The sequence below is a fragment of the Colobus angolensis genome, unplaced genomic scaffold, assembly GCF_000951035.1.
Source record: "Colobus angolensis palliatus isolate OR3802 unplaced genomic scaffold, Cang.pa_1.0 Scaffold59, whole genome shotgun sequence".
In the NCBI taxonomy this organism is placed as follows: Eukaryota; Metazoa; Chordata; class Mammalia; order Primates; family Cercopithecidae; genus Colobus; species Colobus angolensis.
Window position 1 is genome coordinate 4,791,794 of NW_012119487.1, and position 22,089 is coordinate 4,813,882.

The window sequence follows — 22,089 nt, forward strand, 5'->3', positions numbered from 1 at the left end:
GTGTTTTAGTAACCATATTTAAATATTTAGATTGTTTTAATTTCTTCTAGAAATGGAATATTTTCATAAAATTTAGCCTCAAAACTATAATGGAATTGAAATAGAATTATCTTGCTTTGTCTGTAGATAGTTTCTAATGGTGATGAACAGTTGGAAAAAGCCATGGAAGAGATTTTGAGAGATTCCGAGAAAAGGCAAAGCGGTCTTCTTGTTGATTGTCAAAGTTCCAGTGAGATTTCAGACCATTCATTTGGAGATATTCCAGCCAGCCAAACAAATAAGCCATCTCTTCAGTTAATTTTGGATCCGTCTAACACAGGTACTGTATTGAATTCTTAGAAACTATTGAAGAAATGGGATGAAGTAATGGTGAAAATTTTAAGGTGAAAATCAGAAAAAATTATTAGCTTTTTTCGAGCTTTCAGTTCTTCGGTGGTCTTAATGTTTCTGCCTATATCTCTGCCTATAAAAACCAGGTCTTAATGTTCTTTGGGAATAAAGACTATGTCTGGGTCCTCATTTTACACTCAGTACTTCATGCATGGTAGGTCATTAACAAGATACTTATTGAACAAGTGAGTAAACACTTGGGCATCACAGAATAGTGTAATGGAGATAGTCTTTCATATGATGTGCCTTCTTACTCAGTTTCACTAGACTTATTTACAGTTATATTTAGTAAAACTCTAAGTAAAATATATCAATTCCAACAGTATATTAAATAATACCTATATCTATGAATAATTAGGACTTGTACTTTGAATACTAGCTTATAAGTCAAGATGCTTTTGGGTGCAAAAATAAATAAAACTAAAACCAGCTCCAACTTCAGCTGGCTTAAACACCACAGGTATAGTTTGATCTAGGCTCTGATGGTGTTTTTTGGTAAACTACTCAGCTATGATCTCTATGTTACCTTTCTCCTTAGCTGGTTACAAAGTAGCTACCAGCAGGAACTGGTAGGTAAGGGAAACTAGTAGGTAAGGTGGCCTGTTTATGCCTGGTGGCAAACAGAAAGTCTTCATTCTTTTACCAATTTTTAAAATTTCTTTGGTGTCAGAGTCTCATTCTGTCATCCTGGCTGAAGTGCTGTGATGCCATTCAGCCTCCTAAGTAGCTGGGATGGCAGGCATGTACCACCATGCCTAGCTAATTTTTTTTTTTGGCAGTGGTGGGGTTTTGCCATGTTGACCAGGCTGTTCTTGAACTCCTGGCTTCAGGCGATCTGCCCACCTCAGCCTCCCAAAGTGTTGGGATTATCGGTGCAAGCCACTGCACCCATCCCTGGTCTATTTTACTGATTAGATAAAAGTTCTGAGTTTCACTCTGATTGGACCAGTGAAACCATTTTCTAGTGGTGAGGGAAATGTCATGAATTGGTAGCCGTAGGCCTGGGTTACATTCAAACCTCTAAATAAGTCACTGTGACAGAGGGGATGGGATTATCCTAATTGGCTTAGGGAACTCGTGATTCATTTCTGAACCAAATGAACCTTGGTACAGGGTAAGTATAGGTGTAGCCAAACTGTTACACAATAGGGCTATGATGCATTAGTGTAGGGAATGTAATCACAGTGCTTTCCATGGCAAGGATGATAAAGCATTATAAAAATCTGTCACTGTGGTTTACCACATAAAGTGGTGAAGAGCGAAAAAGTGTCAATAGATAAAGAACAAGCAATGGATACAATTTAAAATCCATTTTATGTATATGCACATGTAAAGTTCTTGGAAAACTTAGAAGGAAACTTGCTTAACCAAATATCTATCAAAGTCTTATGTTTTATGCTGAAATTTAAAATCCATTACCATCAAGATATATTGAAACAGGAACAGTTAGGGCATGATAGTTATCACCATAGCTCTTTGACATTGTACTAAAGAATCTAGCCAATGCAAGATGACAGGAAAAAGAAATGAAGTGTCATTAGAAAAAAAGTGAAAAAATTCTCATGATTGGTAAAGTATTTAAGAAAGGGAATGGATCAGCTGTTAGATTTAAAGACTTTTTGCCAGGCATGGTGGCTCACGCCTGTAATCCCAGCACTTTGGGAGGGTAAGGTGGGCAGATCACTTGAGGTCAGGAGTTTGAGACCAGTCTGGTCAACATGGCAAAACCCTGTCTCTATTCAAAATACAAAAATGGCGGGGCGGGGTGGCTCAGGCCTGTAATCCCAGCACTTTGGGAGGCCAAGGTGGGCAGATCATGAGATCAGGAGTTAAAGACCAGTCTGACCAATATAGTGAAACCCCGTCTCTACTAAAAATACAAAAATTAACTGGGTGTGGTGGCATGTGCCTGTAGTCCCAGCTACTCGGGAGGCTGAGGTGGAAGAATCTCTTGAACCTGGGAGGTGGAGGTTGCAGTGAGCCGAGACTGCACCATTGCACTCCAGCCTGGGTGACAGTGATACTCTGTCTAAAAAAAATAAAAATAAAAATTAGCAGGGCATGGTGGTGAACGCCTGAAATCCCAGCTGCTCAGGAGGCTAAGACAGGAAAATCACTTGAACCCAACAAGTGGAGGTTGCAATGAACTGAGATCATGCCACTGCACTCCAACCTGGGCAATGGAGTGAGACTGCATCTCAAAAAAAAAAAAAAGATTTAACGACTTTTAGGAAGGTTAGCAGCAACAGTAGAAAATAAAAATGCGATTCATAATACCAACAAAAATAACAGGTATCAAGGGAGAAACTAAAATTTATGTAAAATTTTAATAAAGAAAATTATAAAATATTATTGAAGGAAATGAACACCTGAATGAATGGGGAGAGATGCCATATTGCTTGCTAGGAGTCAGCCTTGAAAAGATGCAAGTTATCTCTAAATTAGCCTGTAACTTGGGTGGGAATTTCAAATTTTCAGTTATTTTTATGAACTAATTCTGAAATATATCTGGACAAGTAGAGGTACACAGGAAGAAAATTTTTAAAAAGAACGTTATGTATTAAGATAGACTACAGAGTTACAGTGATTAAACCAATGTGGTATTGGCTTGTTATAGAAGTAAATCACTAGAACAGGGTACCAGAAACAAACCTATGTATATAAAGGATTTCAGTACATGACAGAATCCGCTTCACATATCACTGGAGGAAATGGTAACTGTGCAGTAAATGGTGTTGGGATAATTGCATCTTTGAGTGGAATAAAATAAAATTAATTTCCTTAGTTGTACATAAAAATTATTTTTAGTGAATCAAATATTTAAATGTGAAAAATAAGCCTGTAAGAAGGAAAAATGGAGTATATTTTTGTGATTGTCAGGGTAGGAAAAGCCAAATCAGAAAAGGAAAAGATAGATGCATATCATTATAGAAAAATTTAAGTTTGTACTGGGCGTGGTGGCTCACACCTGTAATACCAGCACTTTGGGAGGCCAAGGTGGGTGGATTACTTGAGGTCAGGAGTTCAAGACCAGCCTGGCCAACATGGTGAGACCCCCGTATCTACTAAAATACAAAAATTAGCCAGGCATGGTGGTGCCTGCATGCCTGTAATCCCAGCTACTTGGGAGACTGAGGCAGGAGAATCGTTTGAACCCAGGAGGCGGAGGTTGCAGTGAGCTGAGATCACACCATTGCACTCCAGCCTGGGCAACAGAGTGAGACTCCATCTCAAAAAAAAAAATTTAAATCTAAGTGCAAAAGACCATTCAGGTTATCTGTTTCTTCTTGAGTGTACTTTGGTGTTTTCATCTTTCAAGGAATTGGTCAATTTCACCTAAGTATGGGGAAATAATTATTTCTCTGTTACAGAGTAATATTTTTCTTATTATCCTTTTAATGTCTGCAGGATATGTATTAATATCCTCTCATTCCTGATATTGACATATGTATTACATTTACATACATTGAAAAACCTACCAGTCTAATATATTTTGCTTTCAACAGCCATACATATATTTCCTTGAGCACTTTAAAAATGCTTTTCCAGTGTCTTCTCATCTCCATTGTTTCTGACAAGGAATCTGAAGTGATTTTAATCAGTGTTTTCCTATTTGTAATGTGTTATTTTTCTTTGCTTTCAGTACTTTTATTTCATCGTTTTCTTTTCAGCAGTTTGATTATCTGTGTGTGGTTTTCTTTGAGTTTATCTTTTTTTTTTTTTGGATCACTGAGATTCTTGAATCTGTAACTTTATATCTTTAACCAAATTTGGGAAGTTTTCACCCATTATTTTTTGGTAATTGTTTTGTTTCTACACGAATCTCTTTCTCTTCTGGAACTCAGCAGACAAAAATGGTAGACATTTCCATACTGTTTTCACAATTCCTTAGGCTCTTTTCATTGTTTTCCCTGTGTTCAAGCTCACTGACTCTTTACTTTGTTAATCTCCATTCTGCTATTGAGATTTCATCTGATGAATTTTTAATTTTACATATTGTATTTTTCTGTTTTTAAATTTACATTGGTTTTTTACAGTTTTTTTGTTTCTCTGTTGATAGTTTTAATATTTTTATTCATTATAGGTGTTTTCACGTTTATTTTATGGAGTATTATATCAATTTTAAAGTGTTTGATGATTTCAGCATCTGGGACATCTTGGATTGGTCTGTGAATTATTTTTTCACTTGAGAATAGGTCACCCTTTTGTGTTTTTTTTTTGGAGACGGAGTCTCGCTCTGTCGCCCAGGCTGGAGTGCAGTGGCCGGATCTCAGCTCACTGCAAGCTCCGCCTCCCGGGTTCACGCCATTCTCCTGCCTCAGCCTCCCGAGTAGCTGGGACTACAGGTGCCTGCCACCTCGCCCGGCTAGTTTTTTGTATTTTTTAGTAGAGACAGGGTTTCACCATGTTAACCAGGATGGTCTCGATCTCCGGACCTCGTGATCCACCCGTCTCGGCCTCCCAAAGTGCTGGAATTACAGGCTTGAGCCACCGCGCCCGGCCCCTTTTGTGTTTTTTTGTTTGTTGAGTGATTGGCTTGTTCCCCAGATTTTTTGAATATTATATTTTGAGACTATTTTTGTTAAAATCCTCTGAAGAATGTTGACTTTTTTTTTTTTTTTTTTTTTTTTAAAAAGCAGACATTCCACTTGGTTGTGTCCAGACTGCAAGATCTGTCTTGCTTTCTGGTTCCAAAGTATTTTCAGTTCTCAAAACCTTTGCTGTGCTTCTTCAGTCTGTTCGACATGCACACACAGTTAGTTCACACACAGAATTAGGTGCAAACTTCTTCAGTTCTCTCCTCTCTGAGATTTCCCCACATTCCTTTGGCCCATTTTCCTTCTACCCCTCTGTAGAAAGACAGGTTTCTTTGAGTTTTTGCTGCTTTGTGCTGTTGTGCAGAATCTCATGTCTGGAGCTAACTTTAGGACAAAGTGTTGAGAGAAACGAGAGGAAAAAATGGTAAGAGATTTTCTTTCCCATTTTTGGGTTATAGGGGCCTCTTTGCTTCGGTATTTTAGCCTTTGAGACACTTTCCTTTTCCTCCAGGTTGTAGATGCTTACAGTACTACCGCCACTACCAGCATTTCAGGTAGTTCTGTGGTTGGGGCTAGTGGTAGAACTGGGAGAGAAAACAAAACCAAAACAAGTCATGATTTCTCAGATACTCTCTAGTTTGCAGGGACTTCTTTTTCTGTTATTTGGCTAGAAAGATTGGATTTCTTTGTTTTGTTGCTCACTGCTGTTCTGCAACTCCGGCCACCGTTAGATCAAAGCTGGGAGGTGATGATGAGAAAAATGGAAAACTCACCACCGTAACAGAGGTTCAGGTTTTTACTTTCCTCTCCAATCTGGCTGTTCCTGTTTACTTTTTAAAAAGAGGCTGGATGTGGTGGCTCACGCCTATAATCCTAGCGCTTTGGGAAGCCAAAGTGGGCGGATCGCTTGAGCTCAGGAGCTCAAGACCAGCCTGCGCAACATAGCGAAACCCCATCTCAATGAAAAAAGAAAGAAAGAGTCCTCAGGTAGTTGCTTTTTATATTCTGTCAAGAGTTTTCAGTTATAATCTGTGGGAGAGATAAATTATAACAGTGGGAGAGAGAGATTATAACAGATTATAACAGACTTATCACTTCAATTTGACTGGTCCAGTTCAATCATCTTGAGTCTGATTTTGCTTCAGCTATTTTGAAGTTCTGCTATTAAGGGCACAGTCACTTAGAATTTTTGTGTTTTCTTAATGAATTGACCGTTTTAGCATTGTGAAGTATCCCTTTTCTTTTTGTTAAAATTCCTTGTCCTGAAGTCTAGTTTTTCTTATGTTAATATAGCCACTTTTGGTTTCTTATGATGAGTGTTTGCATGGTATATATTTTTCTTTTTCCTTTTTTTTAAAAAAATTTTCACCTATTTTTATCTTTAAAGAGTGTTTATCATAGATACCTTTTGAAAATCCAGTTTGACAATCTCTGTCTTTTAGTTGGGTTTAGACTAGAGTAAGTAAACTACTATCTGTGGGCCAAATTCCACTTCCTACTTGTTTATGGTGTGGTTTGCAAAGTAAAAATGGTTTTTACATTTTTAAATGGCTGAAGCATATCAAAAGGAGAATAATGTTGTGACACATGACGCTTATATGAAATTCAAATTTTAGTATCCATAATTAAGTTTTACATTTTGTTAAAAAATCTGTGGAGGGTTGTTTTCTCACTTGTATAAATACTTGCATAATATTGTAGATTTTGTCTCTTGGCCCACAAAACCTAAAATATTTATCATATGACCCTTTACAGAAAAAGCTGACCATTAACTTTTTTTATTTTTGAAATGGAGTTTCGTTCTTGCTGCCTAGGCTGGAGTGCAATGGCACGATCTCAGCTCACTGAAACCTCCACCTCCTGGGTTCAAGCAATTCTCCTGCCTCAACCTCCTGAGTAGCTGGGACTACAGGTGCACGCCACCACACCCAGCTAATATATATATATATATTTTTTTTAGTACAGATGGGGTTTCGCCATGTTGGCGAGGATGGTCTCGATCTCTTGACCTCGTGATCTGCCTGCCTTGGCCTCCCAAAGTGCTGGGATTACAGGCATGAGCCACCACGCCCAGCTGACCATTTACTTTTGATGTAATTTTTAATATATTTGGATCTAAGTGTACTTACTGTCTTGCTGTTTGTTTTCTCTTTGTCTCTTCTGTTTTTGTTTTTCCCCCTCCTTTCCTGCCTTCTAGATTATTTTTAATGTTCTATTTTATCTCCATCATTGGCACATTAGCTATATAATTTTGTTTTATTATTTTAGTAGTTGCTCTGGAGTTTATAACCCAACTCTTTAACTCATGTACATTCTAATACTATCATAACACTTCATGTACATTGTAAGATTTTATGCTTCTGCTCTCATTCATTTCACTAATACATATGTTACAAATTCTACAAAATACTTGCATAGGTTGGAGTACAATGGCAGGATCTCAGCTCACTGCAACCTCCACCTCCTGGGTGTTTTTCTTTTTGGCTTTAAATAGTCTGTTATATTTTGAAGAAATTAAAGAGCAAGGAATAGGTCTTTTTCTCATATTTAACTTCTTGTGCTCTTCAGTTTTCTCTGTATCATTTTCCTGTAGCCCAAGGAACTTCCTTTAACATTCTTCTTCTGCAATTTAGAAACTGCTGTTATATCCACCTGGGGAATATTTTACTTCGGATCTTATATTTTTTCAGCTCTAGAATTTCTTTTGGTTCTTTTTTATGTCTTTCATTTTTCTTCTTTTGTTAGATGTTTATCTTTAAATCCTTGATCATATTTATAATGGTCGTTTTATAGGCCTTATCTGCCAATTCTATCATTTGTTATTTTTGGTTCAGTTTCTGTACTGTTTTGTATTTGGGATTTATAGAGTCATGAATCTTGGTTTACACAGATTTGTGAAATACCTCTTCAAACAACTTCTTTTTGGCCTCCTCTTTTCTCTTTTTTTTAATATTATTTTTATTGTTTCTCCCTAGTTCCCATTCATCTTATGTTTTTTATTTTTTTAAGACTCTAGTTACACTATGTTAGACCACCTGAACTGCTTAATCACCCAGGCTCCTCAGTCTTATTGTTGCTGCATAAGTGCTTGTTACATTAAGAAAAGCATGTAATAACATACAGGTATATAATAATCTAATACAAAATAATTTAAACATATTAAAATGTATTTGTAGGTTTTTATTTATCCTGTTTGAAATACATTATATTGAACTGACTAAAACAGGGAGAAAAACATGTTTCAGTGGTTGAAGAACTTGGTAGATGAAGTAGTTCATTTGGAATGGCTTTAGTTTCTTAACAAAAAAGTCAGTGGTGAAGTTGCATATTTTAGTATAATATTTAGGAGCTGCAGTGGGGGAATTTGAAATGGCTTCTGTGAATTATTTATTAAAATCCTATCCTACAAGAGGAATCCTGGTAATGGCAGTCTGAAAATTCTGCAAGGACCTGGTTCAAGTGATACATGTATGTTTAATTTTGTGCAGCATGAATGTAGGTAACAAAGGGGAAGCCTAGCAGAATGTGGATTTTGGGTAGGGGCATGAAGGGAGAATATTACACTACCTGGTACACGCAGATGGATGCTCTCTAACCACAATTGGACCTTGGCTGCCTGCCGTTCTTAGAATAAAATGAACAGTTTTTTTTTTTTTAAAGAATTTCATTATGATGGGGATGGAATTGGTTGAAGCAATCATAGATTCATTCTTCAAAAATAATTATTTTGAGAAAAAAAAAATTCCACTGGAACACTTACATAGTTCATAGAAGCCAGCAAACCAGGAGTGAGGGAAGTAAGGAGCTTGACATTTGTTGTTGGTATGAGATGTAACATTTTAACGTTGCTTTGTTTTTGCTTAGGAAGTTAGGCTGCTTAATAAATATGGTGCAGTGAAGGATCTTTACAGTCAAGAGAAACTTTTGACTGATTTACTTTTGTTTAGTCCTCATTATTTTGGGGCTGATTCATACTATCTTTAGTGTAGTTTTTTTCTCCTTATTGTTCTATATCACTTGTTAACCAAAAAGTGGCAGGTCTCAATCCGTAGAGGTTTACTTAGTCAAGGGTTTAGTATGTGCCTGGGAAAAACATAGGCCACAGGAGTAACTGTGATCTGTGCTTTTCTAGAGGGGTTTTGGGAACTTCAGCGTTTAGAGGGGAAAGTGCAAGAACAAGTTAAAAAAGAGGGAAAGGTAGGTGGTAAGGCAAATGGTTGCTTTCTTGTGAGGCTTTGACTAGCCTCAATAAATCTACATTTTACATGTGAAAAGAAGTAGAGGAAAAAGCCAATTATGCATTCATTTTAGTGTAGGTAAAGGGATGATTTCTGGTCTTGTCCTGTGTCTGTGAAGATAAGCTGATAATTGATATTGTCAGGATGAGATTTGACAGAACTCAGCTTTAGAGCTAGTTTATAGGGAGGATACATATCTTAAAAGATTTAGGGGCTCACAAGGAATTTCCTTGTGAGTAATCTGTGAGGGAAGCCATCTGGGGAGATATGTGCCCTTCTATCGTTGTGGAAACCTGGCATATGGATGAGGCTGTGACACAGGGTTGTGAATTTACAGCTATCTGGGAACAAAAAGAAGGCAGTATTGCGTGACTCGGTTCCCAGGCTTCTCTTTTGCTTTGGCATGGTGAGTTTGGAGACCAGAGGTTCTGTTTTCTTTTACATACTTGTAGTCTATATTTTTGATTTTTTTAAATATAAAGCTTAAATTTTTTCTCTCATCGGAAGAACTTACAGCTAAGTAAGATAATATTTTGAGAGATTTGAAAGTATGAAATGGCTGACTCTGGAACTCTGACATAAGATTTAGGATTATAAAATCCTAGAATCCTAGATTTTAAATCCTAAAATGTTAAAATATAAAATAAATGAAAATACAGAGACCTAGGTTTTATTTGAAATATTTCATTTCTTTTTGGGCATTGGCAAGATTATAATGATGGTGGAGTTTTGCATTGACTTTTGAGTGTTTCTCTTTTTGTTTCTTCAGAAATTTGTACACCCAGACCATCTTCTCCAGGTGGACCACCTGAAGAAGATAGTGTTTTATTTAATAAACTGACCTACTTAGGATGTATGAAGGTTTCTTCCCCACGTAATGAAGTAGAGGCTTTACGGGCAATGGCAACCATGAAATCTTCCAGTCAGTACCCCTTTCCTGTTACCCTGTATGTACCAAATGTTCCAGAAGGTTCTGTGAGGTAAGCTCTAATTTTTTTTTTCTCTAGACATGTATTAAGTCTTTTAGGTGGTGGCAAAGATGTTATAGCATCATCAGGTGTAGGACTTGCTGTGAACTCACTGTAGACATGCAAAGTAAACATGTTTAGGCATAGACTGTGTTCACTGTTTGAAAGCGGGCATTTGAACAATTGTATTAGTCTACTCTTGCACTGCAATAAAGAAATATCTGAGATTGGATAATTGATAAAGAGAAGAGGTTTAACTGGCTCTTGGTTCTGCAGACTGTATAGGAAACATGATGCTGGCCATCTGCTCAGCTTCTGGGAGGGAGGCCTCAGGAGGGGAGGCCTCAGGAAACTTACAATCATGGCAGTAGTCAAGGCGAAGCAGAATCGTTTTACATGGCAGGAGCAGGAGCAAGAGAGAGAAGGGGGAGGTGCTAGACACTTTTAAACAACCAGGTTTCATGAGAACTCAACTATCATGAGAACAGCACTGAGGGGATGGTGCTAAACCGTTCATAAGAAACTGCCCCCATGATCCAATCACCTTTCACCAGGCACCACCTCCAACATTGGAGATTACAATTTGACATGAGATTTGGATGGGGCTGCAGATCCAAACCCATATCAACAATTACGCTTAGAATATTATAAATAGAAATAAAACTGTAAAAATACTTGTAATGTGTGTTTCTCTATCCTGAAAAAGCATAAAAATCTGCCTTCAGCTTGTCAAGTAATAGTGGTTGAAAGAAACAGGAGTGAGCCATAGATTTTAAGTTACTTACATTAGACTGGAAAGAAGCAAAATGACTTTTTCCTCTTATGCTTAATTAGGAATAATACATTACATCAGCTGAACCTTTAGTTTCTTTAAATGTAACTCAGGGCTGGGTGTGGTGGCTCATACCTGTAATCCCAGCACTTTGGGAGGCTGAGGCGGATGAATCACTTGAGGTCAGGAGTTCGAGACCAGCCTGGGCAAAATAATACAAAAATTCGCCAGGTGTGGTGGCGCATGCCTGTAATCCCAGCTACTTAGGAGGCTGAGGCAGGAGAATTCGCTCAAACCCCGGAGATGGAGGTTGCAGTGAGTGGAGATCACGCCACTGCACTCCAGCCTGGGTGACAGAGATCCCATTTCAATTAAAAAAAAAAAGTAAGTCAGATAATGTTATTCTCCTACATTCAGTCTTTGCCTCAGTCACACTTGTGGTTATATTTGAAATCCTTATCATGGTTAGCCACTGTTGACCTATTGCTCCAACTTGTTCTTCCCTTCCTCCTCCTTCCTTCCTTTCTTCTTAGCCTGTTTGTGCTGCTGTAACAAACTGCCATAGACTGGTGGTTTACATACAACAGATAATTATTTTTCATAGTTCTTGTGGTTGGGAGTTCCTAGATCAAAGCTCCAGCATATTTGGTGTCTGGTGAGGGCCTGCTTCCTGGTTCATGTGTTCTCTCATGGTAGAAGAGAGTGTAAGAGGGGTTTCTTTTATAAGGATACTAATCTTATTCAAGAGGACTCCCTTCTCTTTCTCTGTCCTTCTGTCTCCCTCCTCCCTTCTCTCTCTTCATTCATCAAAAGAAGATGCAGATTTGTGTGTGTGTGTGTGTGTAAGATATGCAAGAATATGAAGATAATTTGTTTACTTCCAATATTAGTACCACTTTCCTCTCCCTTTCTCTCTCTCCATTCATTACATTCCGGTTATCCTAGCCTCTGTATTCATTCTCACAGGACTTATCAGTCGCACTTCCCACCCCAGGACCTTGGCATATTATCTTTATTCTCCCTAAGTAAATCTTTCCCTGATTTTCCAATGTTTTTTGTTTCATCTTAGTAAACATTTTGTCGTAAGAAGACTTCCTTGGTTGTATCATGTAACTCTCTTTCTTCATACTGGGCTGTTTTTTTTTTAATAGCACTTTTCTTTGAATAGATATTATATTTATTTGCTTATTAGTTTATTGGATATCTTCCTCACTAGATTGTAAGCTTGTGAGAATAGCTTCTTTGTATTTTTCCCTGCTGTAGCTTCAGTGGCTAGGGAAGTAAGTGATTCATTGCAAGATTTTAGCAAATATTTGTTGAATGAACAAATAAGCAGACCAGGTCAAAGAGATGAGGTTGAATTTGTCTTGAGCCTGTAATATTCTCTGAAAGTTGCTTTAATCTTTTTAAAACTCGTCTGATTTGCCTCATTCTCTAAAGTTTAGAATGTGGGAAAACTTAGGTAAGTTCCGAGTACCAAAATAATAGCAATATAAATTTAGAAAATTTTGGTAAAAATGCTTTGAATTTTTCAGGAAGGGGTTTTGCATGTATATTGTTTATATGTTGGCATCTAAACATGTCAAGATGTCTTTTTAAAGAAAAATTGTTTTCAAAATGTCTTCTGTGTTATCTGTTTAGCTTCAGTTTGCCAAACACACCTTGACAGAGATTTAATGTTTTGACTTGCCTCTTTATTCCTGGGGTTGTCCCCTTACCCCTCAGTTTCTTAATTTGAGATCTTGAAGGGGTCTTCAATGTGTAGATCAATCCAGGACTTAGGATTGTTTTTTGTTTTGTTTTTGTTTTTGAGACACAGTTTCTCTCTGTCACCCAGACTGGAGTGCAGTGGCATGATCTCGGCACACTGAAACCTATGCCTCGTGGGTTCAAGTGATTCTCATGCCTCAGCCTCCTGAATAGCTGGGAATACAGGTGCCCGTCACCATGCCTGGCTGATTTTTGTATTTATTAGTAGAGATGGGATTTCGCCATGTTGGTCAGACTGGTCTCGAACTCCAGACCTTAAGTGATCCACCCATCTCGACCTCCTAAAGTGCCGGGATTACAGGCATGAGCCACTGTGCCCAGCCAGGACTTAGGATTTGTGTAGGGAAAGTCAGAGAATTATTTGCTTCCAAATCCCACAAACTCCTTTCAGCTGTTGTATTCTGTTGTTGAATTCATCTTTGGAACCACCTGACCTTTTTCTGTGGTAGAAAGGGCCTCAGTTGAACAATTAACTGGGGCTTAGATAAACTAATAGGTGCTGCTCTGAATAGAAGTGGGCTCTTCAGGGATAGTCTCTACTGTTCAAGACTGGCATTCATTTTGTCATAACCGAAAAAGACTAGATTTTAGGGATGGGTGATATAGTTATTACCAGGCATGTATACTTAGCTTTGGAGTAAATGAGTTGGATCATAGGAAACACAAGAATGAAGAAATTGTCAGAAGATAATAAAGAATTTGTGTGTATGTGTTTGTGTGTTTGCATGTGTGTGTTATGAAAATGAAGATAATTTGTTCTCTCTTGCATTGTTAGTTCCAGTTTATTTTTGTGATTTTTAAGATACTTTTGTTTGGCTGGGTGCAGTAGCTCATGCCTATAATCCTAGCACTTTGGGAGGCCAAGGCAGGGTGGATCACCTGTGGTCGGAAGTTCAAGACCAGCCTGGCCAACATGGCAAAACCCCATCTCTACACAAAATACAAAAATTAGCCCAGTGTGATGGCGGGCACCTGTAATCCCGGTACTTGGGAGGCTGAAGTGGGAGAATCGCTCAAACTCGGGAGGTGGAGGTTGCAATGAGCCAAGATTGGGCCACTTCACTCCAGCCTGGGGGAAAGAGCGAAACTGTGTTTCAAAAAAAAAAGAAAAAAAAAAAAAGAAAGGGGAAAAAAGATAGTTATGTTTATATATCATATATTGTCATAGTAAAACTATTTGACTATTTGTTATTTTTTTTCTTTTTTTTTAAACCTAACTGGAAATATGTCTTTGTTCTTTGATAGTTAATATTTTATCTAACTTTTCATTACTGTTCTACAGAATCATAGACCAATCCAGCAATGTGGAGATAGCATCTTTTCCAATCTATAAGGTTTTATTCTGTGCACGTGGACATGACGGAACAACAGAGAGCAACTGCTTTGCATTTACAGAGAGTTCCCATGGTTCAGAAGAGTTTCAGATACATGTTTTCTCCTGTGAAATTAAAGAGGCAGTAAGTATACTATAGTGTAGCAATTTGCTATAGAGATGAATTAGGGTAACCTTTTTGAGCTCTAATTTCACTGTTGTATAAATACATTACATAAATTTGGAGCATAATTCTAAAGACAAAATTAGTATTTGAATGACATAGAACTGAATATGGAAAATCAATTCCGGTATATCTGCGTAGGTAGGGCACTCTCACAGCTTATTTTTCTTGTCATAGAAAAATACAACTGGATGAGTTGCCTTTCTACCAAACCATGGTAGTGAATTGCTTATGCTCAGAAGGGAGACTATTTTTGCAGTTGTCTTATTACTTTGCCCTAGTAGATTGTTCCATGTGATTTAAAAAAGTGCCTATAACGATGCCTGTTTCTTTGATGGGCTTGATAGTTGCATATTGCTTTCATTTAGATATTGCATTAAGATTATTTTATTGATCTCTGTGGTTTTCACTGGTGATTATTTGTTTTGTGCTTTCTAGCTCAGAGGCTATATTTTGCTCCAGAGAACTGGCTTAATTAAAAATGCAAATGCTCACATAGAGCGGGTATAACAACTTGTAGTCCTTTGAAAGTGCCTAATTTTTTTTATAGCAATTATTAATTGGTAGATTATTGTTAGGAGAAATGGTTTAGATTAAATGCTGTTAAATGCATAGGGAAATCTTCTTTTCTACATCTATTGAATTATCCCCGATTTTAAAATGTTGCACTATTAAACTCTTAGTACTTGCAGCCATTTCAAAGGCATTCATAAATAGGTGTGGATGGCAATGTCTCAGGTATGTTTGCTTGTAAAAAAATAAATTATCAGCAGAAAGTGCTGAAAGCAAGTTATTCTAGCCTCTATCATGAAACATGAATAAATCATTCTATTAACAGGAATTTTGAGTTTATTTCTGGCCACAAAATGGGAATTCATGGCAATGTAGATTTCTGTGAGTTTGATACAAAGCATGATGGGTATGTCAGTTCTTGTGCCCTGGTAATCAGTTTGCTTTACACTAAACTGAACATACACAGACACATAACATTTAGATTGTAACTGTAGAAATTATCTGTTGGAACGCATGCCTTATGAAAGAAGTTGAAGTTTTGTGTTTTGTTTTTTAGATGGGGCTTTATCTATTTTTTCCCCTGCACTTATATATCTATGTGTATACTGACTTCTTATTCAAAATGGTCTGATAGATAAGAGAGTGAATGAGTATAAGTTTGCTGCTAGTGTGCCTGGCATATAGTAGTGAATATAAATATGCTGAAGGAATATGTATGTTTTTGTGAATGAGGGGGGCTATTTCTGATCCTTACGAACTCCACTACAGAGGTGGGGAAGCAGATGGTAGAATCCTGGCATTTCATGTTGGCAGCCATCATTTAACACACCTGTGTGATTTCTGAATCACTGCAACTCAACAGCAAGGAGATGAGCTTTGAAGACCTGGAGAACCTGCTGCTTGGAGAGAGAAATGCTGCTGCAGAAGGAAACTGAATTGCTGCAAGAGGTTTCCGTAACTAATGGTATGAAACTGTCTTCTTTTGGATTATAGCATTCACTTGAGTTCAGAGTAGGGGAAATGTTTGTTATTTTTGAGAGCTTATCATTGTAGGTAAGCAGTGGAAAAAAACTGTGGGAAATTCTTGGCCAGACCATTTTGGATATAGTATTAAATAAATGCTCTCTATTTCTAGAGAGCATATTTGTTCCATTGCACGTTGTAAGAAAGTTATCTCCATCTATTATAAATTTTTTAGAGTGCATTTTAGAAAGGGTTACATTATGGGGGCATTAGTGGTAAAATACATTGTTTGAAGGAGAAATACATGACAGTGGTCATTAAACCTTATTATGAAACATTATTTCTTTTTTAAAAAATTTAAAAATCCTCCTCCAGGTAGTGAATGAGACATCAGTTCTAAATGAGGAATAACCCAGTATAAATAGAGAGCTTATGCCAGGCACTGTGCTAAGCATTCATTTGATACTCATAGCAGCCCATGACCAGGTTGGTCTTATTAGACAAGTGACTTTATGTTTCTCTTTGCCTGGAGCAGTTCTACTTTATGCTTATTGTCCAGGTTATTACTAATACCCTCATTTTTATTCTCAAAAGTCTTGTGGTTTGGATGATAAATTGTATGATTACCCTTTGTTTATCCTGTGTCTAAGAGACTGGGTGAGAGAGCTGGGTTTTAAATTGAAGTCTTTGACTTTGAGGAGCCATTCAGTTTTCAGTAACAACTTTCCTGTTGCTTACATATTCTAAAACACAAATGTGGATTTTTGTATTTTAGTTATGTTTTATAAAGGGATTTATTGGTAACACAGCTTGCATTCCAGTTACGTTTTGTATTTTATCTGACCCTTTTACGGAAGCTGTCCAACATCTTCCTCTCTGCCCTAAAAAATAATTATGCTTTTAATTAATCTGAAGTCTTTTAGTTACATTTACTGGCCATCTGATTGTCTACTTCCTAGAAGTTTTCTGTTCTGTGATGAACACCTTTAGTCGTTAGTATTTCAGTCCCTCTTGATGGGCTCAAACTGTTGGCAGATAGTTCAGGAAGCAGGTGACAAACATTCTTACTGCTTAAGTATGTACTGTGCAGCAATGCCACACATTTATTTATTTATTTGTTTATTTATTTATTATTATTTTTTTTTCCACAGAGCTCATGGATGAGAGCTGAAGAGGTTTGTCGTTAAAGGAAGATTTCTGAAGCAGGAGTAGCAGCATGGCTGCCACTACTGTCACTGTGATGCTTATTTCACTATAAAACCCCCAAACACCAGGCACCAACAGTGGTAGAAGGGAATCCCAGTGAGGGTGATGACTCTCTTGGACACCTGTGACACAAGGATTAGGAGGTCCCACAGAAGGGTTAGGACACATTTGACTTGCAACAAACACTTTGCTGTGCTTCTACAGGACCCTGCTGGAGTAGATTTCGGTAATCTATGGCAAAATAGTTGGGCAATCCAACCAGAAGTATCTTGAGGTCAATGATCTCTGTATAAGGAGAATGATATGCTAGGTTTCTGCTGAAGAATTGCAGACCAAGCAAGGTATCAGAAAGTGTAGTGAAAAAAATACAAGGAGGCACCCGTTCTTGTTGCATCTTTGTGGATATATTATATAAAACTTTTAAAAGATACTTTTAAAGGGTTGAGTCTCAAGATTTTGTTTCTACTAGCTAGTTTAACCATTCTATTCAAAGCAGATTTTGATGATATTTGTATGTTTCAGGATACTATTCAGTATTAGAAACTCTTGAGTGTTACATTATAGAAGCATGTTTTTTATCATCTGGTGTTAAAGGCATTCAGAGATATTTCTTGATAAATATCAAGGGCATCATTGGGAAGATATTTATTCTTATTGCATTGGGGTTGCAGATATGACACTGTATAAAAGAAAACCTGTTCCTTGCATGGGAAAATTTCTTTTTCTTTTTCTTCGAGATGGAGTTTCACTCTTGTTGCCCAGGCTAGAGTGCAATGGCACAATCTTGGCTTATTGCAACCTCCACCTCTCGGGATCAAGTGATTCTCCAGCCTCAGCCTCCCAAGTAGCTGGGATTACAAGCATGCACCGCCATACCTGGATAATTTTGTATTTTTAGTAGAGACAGGGTTTCACCACGTTGGTCAGGCTGCTCTCAAACTCCTGACCTCAGATGATCCACCTGCCTGGGCTTCCCAAAGTGTTGGCATTACAGGTGTGAGCCACCGCACCCAGTGGAAAATATCATTTCTAAACAAATATTTAATTGGTATGTTAGCTAAATGCCTCATTTTGGAACATAAATCGGAAGTTATCTTGTCCATGTTTTCCTTAAATCAATTGATTTTTAAAAAGTTTCCTGGTAATGTGCCTCTTATTTTAGCTCCTTCCCATGAATAATGTATTTGAGCTAGTTGTTTTAAAAATTTTAATACATACCTTTCAAGGTATGTATTTTTCACATTTATTTCTTGGGTGAACTTTTTTTTTTTTTTCAAGCGAAGTCTCCTAGGCTGGAGTGCAGTGGCAAGATCTCAGCCCACTACGATCTCCATCTCCTGGGTTCAAACGATTCTTCTGCCTCAGCCTCCTGAGTAGCTGGGATTACAGGCGCATGCCACCATGCCTGGCTAATTTTTACGTTTTTAGTAGAGATGGGGTTTCACCTTGTTGGCCAGGCTGGTCTTGAACTCCTGACCTCAAATGATCTACCTGCCTCAGCCTCCCAAAGTGCTGGGATTACAGGTGTGAGCCACTATGCCTGGCCTTGGGTGAACATTTTCTTGATATATGGTGTTTCTAAACGAGTGGGTTATCTTTCACCAATATTAATGAAAAGACTTCATCTTGGAGAAACTAGCTATGTTATTTATTTTAAATAAATACCTTTGTTACTTAATAACAGCGTTTTGGACTTTTAAGATGTAAATACATATTTTTTGGAAAATACTGAAATAAAAAAGAAAATAAAAGGTGTTTAAAATTCCACCACAGTTAAGATTTTGGTGTATCTCCATTCCAGATATCTACATGTGCTGTCCTCCCTACCTCTTCAAAAATAACAACAACAAACTCAAACAGATACACTGTTTTGTGTTTAGTATTTTCTATAGATACTGTTTTCTGGAGTAAGATTGTATTATTTATCAATAAACCTTTTCCTTTTGCAAAGAAAATGCCCATTCAAGACTATTTATGTATGTGTTTTAATAGTGTGACATATATTGAAGTGTTTGCCATGGAATGTGTTTTTAATTTTCTTTTCTTGTTGTACAGTCAGCTCTCTATATTTGTGGGTTCTACATGAATGGAGTCAACTAACCACGGCTTTAAATATTTGATAAAAATGTATGGTTTCATCTGTACTGAATATGTATAGCCTTTTTTCCTTGTCATTAGTCCCTAAATGATACAGTATAAAAACCATTCACATAGCATTTATATTCTATTAGGTGTTATAAGTAATCTAGAGATTAAAGTATATGGAAAGATGTGTGTAGGCTATATGCAGTACTACACAATTTTGTATAAGGGACTTAAACATCTATGGATTTTGGTATCTGGGAGTTTTGGGGGGTCCTGGAAACAATTCCCCATGGATACCAAGGGACAACTGTAATTGGTTATCCAGTTTGTCCAAAGATACTGATAGTCATTGTTTCTGAAGTTTATCTTGTTAATTCTTGGATTACTGTTTCAGCTTATTCACAGACTCTAGAATTCACAATTTATTTTAACTCTTGGTAGAAATGGCAACTTGTAAGATGTAGTATTAAATGCAATTTGATTGCTGTTAATGCAATCAATGTACTGTCATATTCTTTCTCCAAAAGAGAGAAAGATGGAGTCTGATTTTTTTTTTCTCCATCATTCTCTGTCACTCTGGCTGAGTTCCGTATACTTAACCTTTCTATAAAGAATTTCTTGAAGGCTTGCCGTCTGTTTTAGAATTTGCCAAGTTCTTTGACTTTTTTTGATATGGCCTTCTAATGTGACAAGCTGGCTGATCTGACATAAAGAATGTGAAAAAGAAGAGATGGGAAAAAAGATTAAATATGGCTGGGGTTTAACTCTACCAGTGTATACAAAATTACATACAGGTGTTCCCCTGTTTTCACATACAGTGCTTTCTTAAAAATACACTTGTCTGGAAGTAGCCAGAAAGAGTCTTGGCCCAAAACTGCCTAACAGCAGTTACTGTGGCATCTCTACAGTGGGGAATGTTGTTGGAGTTATTAAGATACTATTTTAGGCATATAGAGAGGAAAAGGGGTCTTTGGGAAATTTTCATTTTTTAAAGCATCTCTGGAAAAGTTTCTTGTAAAGTCCCAGCTCTTAGAGCCAGGCCAGCAACCTATAATATGTAAATGCTAGCCGTTAGAAACTGGGTCCACCCGACATGGCAATTCCCACGGCCTTCTTGCCCTTGTCCTACATGTTCCTGGCAACATGGCTGCCCACACATATCCCTGCGTGTGGAGAGCATCATGGCACCCTGTATTTGCATATTAAAAGCTAGGGTGGGCGGGCCAGCTTTTTCCGCCTGCTACTTGAATGACATGCCTAGTCAAACCCATCCCCTGAGCCCTATGCAAATCAGGCATTGCCTCCTCCAGCCTCTGCATATATACCTGGTTAGTATCTGTGGCAGGTGGTGTTCTGTCTCTTGGCTTTGGACCCCCTCTCCCTCTGTCTCTGTATAGGGGAGCTGCTGCTTTTTTTCTTTGCCCTTCTTTCTTTCCTGTTAAAACTCCCCACTCCTTAAAACAAAACAAAACAAAAAATATGCTAAAATTAAATATATAAAAAGCAGACAGTAGACTTTATATTTCATTTAGGAGTAGCAAGTGGAGAATACCCAGAGAACTAAAAGTAGTTTAAAGTCTCTGTTTATAGTTGACCTTGTAGGCATAGTCTTCAATGACATGTTTCTAGCATATTCTTTGGTTCTGTTTTCCTCTATAAACACTTGAATTATTGGGCTAAATCCAGTAAGTATGCAGCTGAGGCTGAACCTTTCTGCTTTTAGCTTACCTAATGATTCCCTCTCATCCATCCCCAAGCACATTCAGCTTACATTTGCTGAAGTATAGGCTGTATGTTCTCTCTTGTATTTTTTGGCACCTAGACTAATACTTGGTATACAGAAGGTGCTCAAATAATATTTGTTGAATGAATGAGTTTATCATTGTCTTGATTGTATAAGATTTGAGGCCTATAGTTCTTATTAGCATCAATCCTTTGCTGCTTTTATTTTTACTCATACAAAATTAAAATGGGGATAGCATGGTAAAATACTGAAGAAATTTTAGAAACATTATGATATAAATATGGTGCTACTGCAGAAGTTGAACTTTAGACTGGCAGGTAGGATTTCTGTAGAGTTGTTAAAAGTTAAACTATTTGGCATTGGGAAGGCACTTTAGGATAATCATTGATTAATGGATATAAATGTGGCAATCGGAAGTTTTTGAATGTGTTAGACTGTGTGTGCTTGTACAAGAAAAAGTGGCAGAATATGTGAATGAAACAAAGGAAAACGAAAGACCTCATACGTTAACAGACTTTTCTGTTATAGGGAGTATTCCTGTTTCAAGCAAGTTACAAATATTATATTCCTAGACTAATACAGTTCAACAAGTACTTTGAATTCACTTTATCTAAAGTGAGGGATTTATTAATGTTCACAGCATTCTTCTTACCTATAATTTCCAGTGTGACATATTGAAAATATTTTTTTAACCCATCATATTTCACCTTGTTTTCATTGACAACCTATGGGTGGGCTGAGAGATTTGGAGAATCTTTGGTGCTTCAAGCTCACAAGTTTGTGATGATCTGATGCATCTTTTGGAACCAAGGAGAATAACTGTTGGAGAAGTGTTGGATTTAGAGTACTTCTTCACTTTAAGGAAAGAAGATGAGCTATACACACAAATACACACATGTATATCCATATATATGTATGTATGTATAAAAGTAGTCAGTAGAGTGGCCTAATACCTAATAGAATAGGTAAGAATAAGACCATTTCAGCATTCATTCTGGGAACCCAACACTTTTATAGCACAACAACATTGAGTAAAAATGCCGGTAGCTCTTTATGTTACTGGCTTTAGCAATAAAGCCAGTATCTACTTTATTCTGTGGTTCTGTATCTAGCCCCCAGAGGCTGAGGGAAGTGAAAATAGAACTTGGAGACTTGGCTAAAACCTTGTTTGTGAGAGAGTGTTGGGAAGATTCAGATACCAACATCGTTTTAGTAAATCATCTTAAGATATATTCAATTTCATAGTATATTTTGAAGCCTAGAAATATCTGTAAATATAGTTTATTTTGTGAACTTAAATTAGTTCAATATCTTTATCACCATGTTTAAATGTCAGAGTTGAGAGAAGCAAGCAAATACTTGAAAGATAATTTTTTTTAAGTAAAAGGACCTCCCTCCCTCCCTCC

General features: G+C 37.3%; 1 protein-coding gene across 2 annotated transcripts in view; it reads left to right on the plus strand.

Moving 5' to 3' along the window:
* RABGAP1L (RAB GTPase activating protein 1-like) overlaps positions 1 to 22,089 on the plus strand; it is an 812,347-nt gene that overhangs the window by 67,713 nt on the left and 722,545 nt on the right. For both annotated transcript variants that reach the window (XM_011962353.1, XM_011962352.1), the window contains exons 3-5: positions 127 to 319; positions 9,936 to 10,146; positions 13,959 to 14,133. In XM_011962353.1, the coding sequence (XP_011817743.1) occupies positions 127 to 319; positions 9,936 to 10,146; positions 13,959 to 14,133 (579 nt within the window). The remainder of the gene's footprint in view (positions 1 to 126; positions 320 to 9,935; positions 10,147 to 13,958; positions 14,134 to 22,089) is intronic.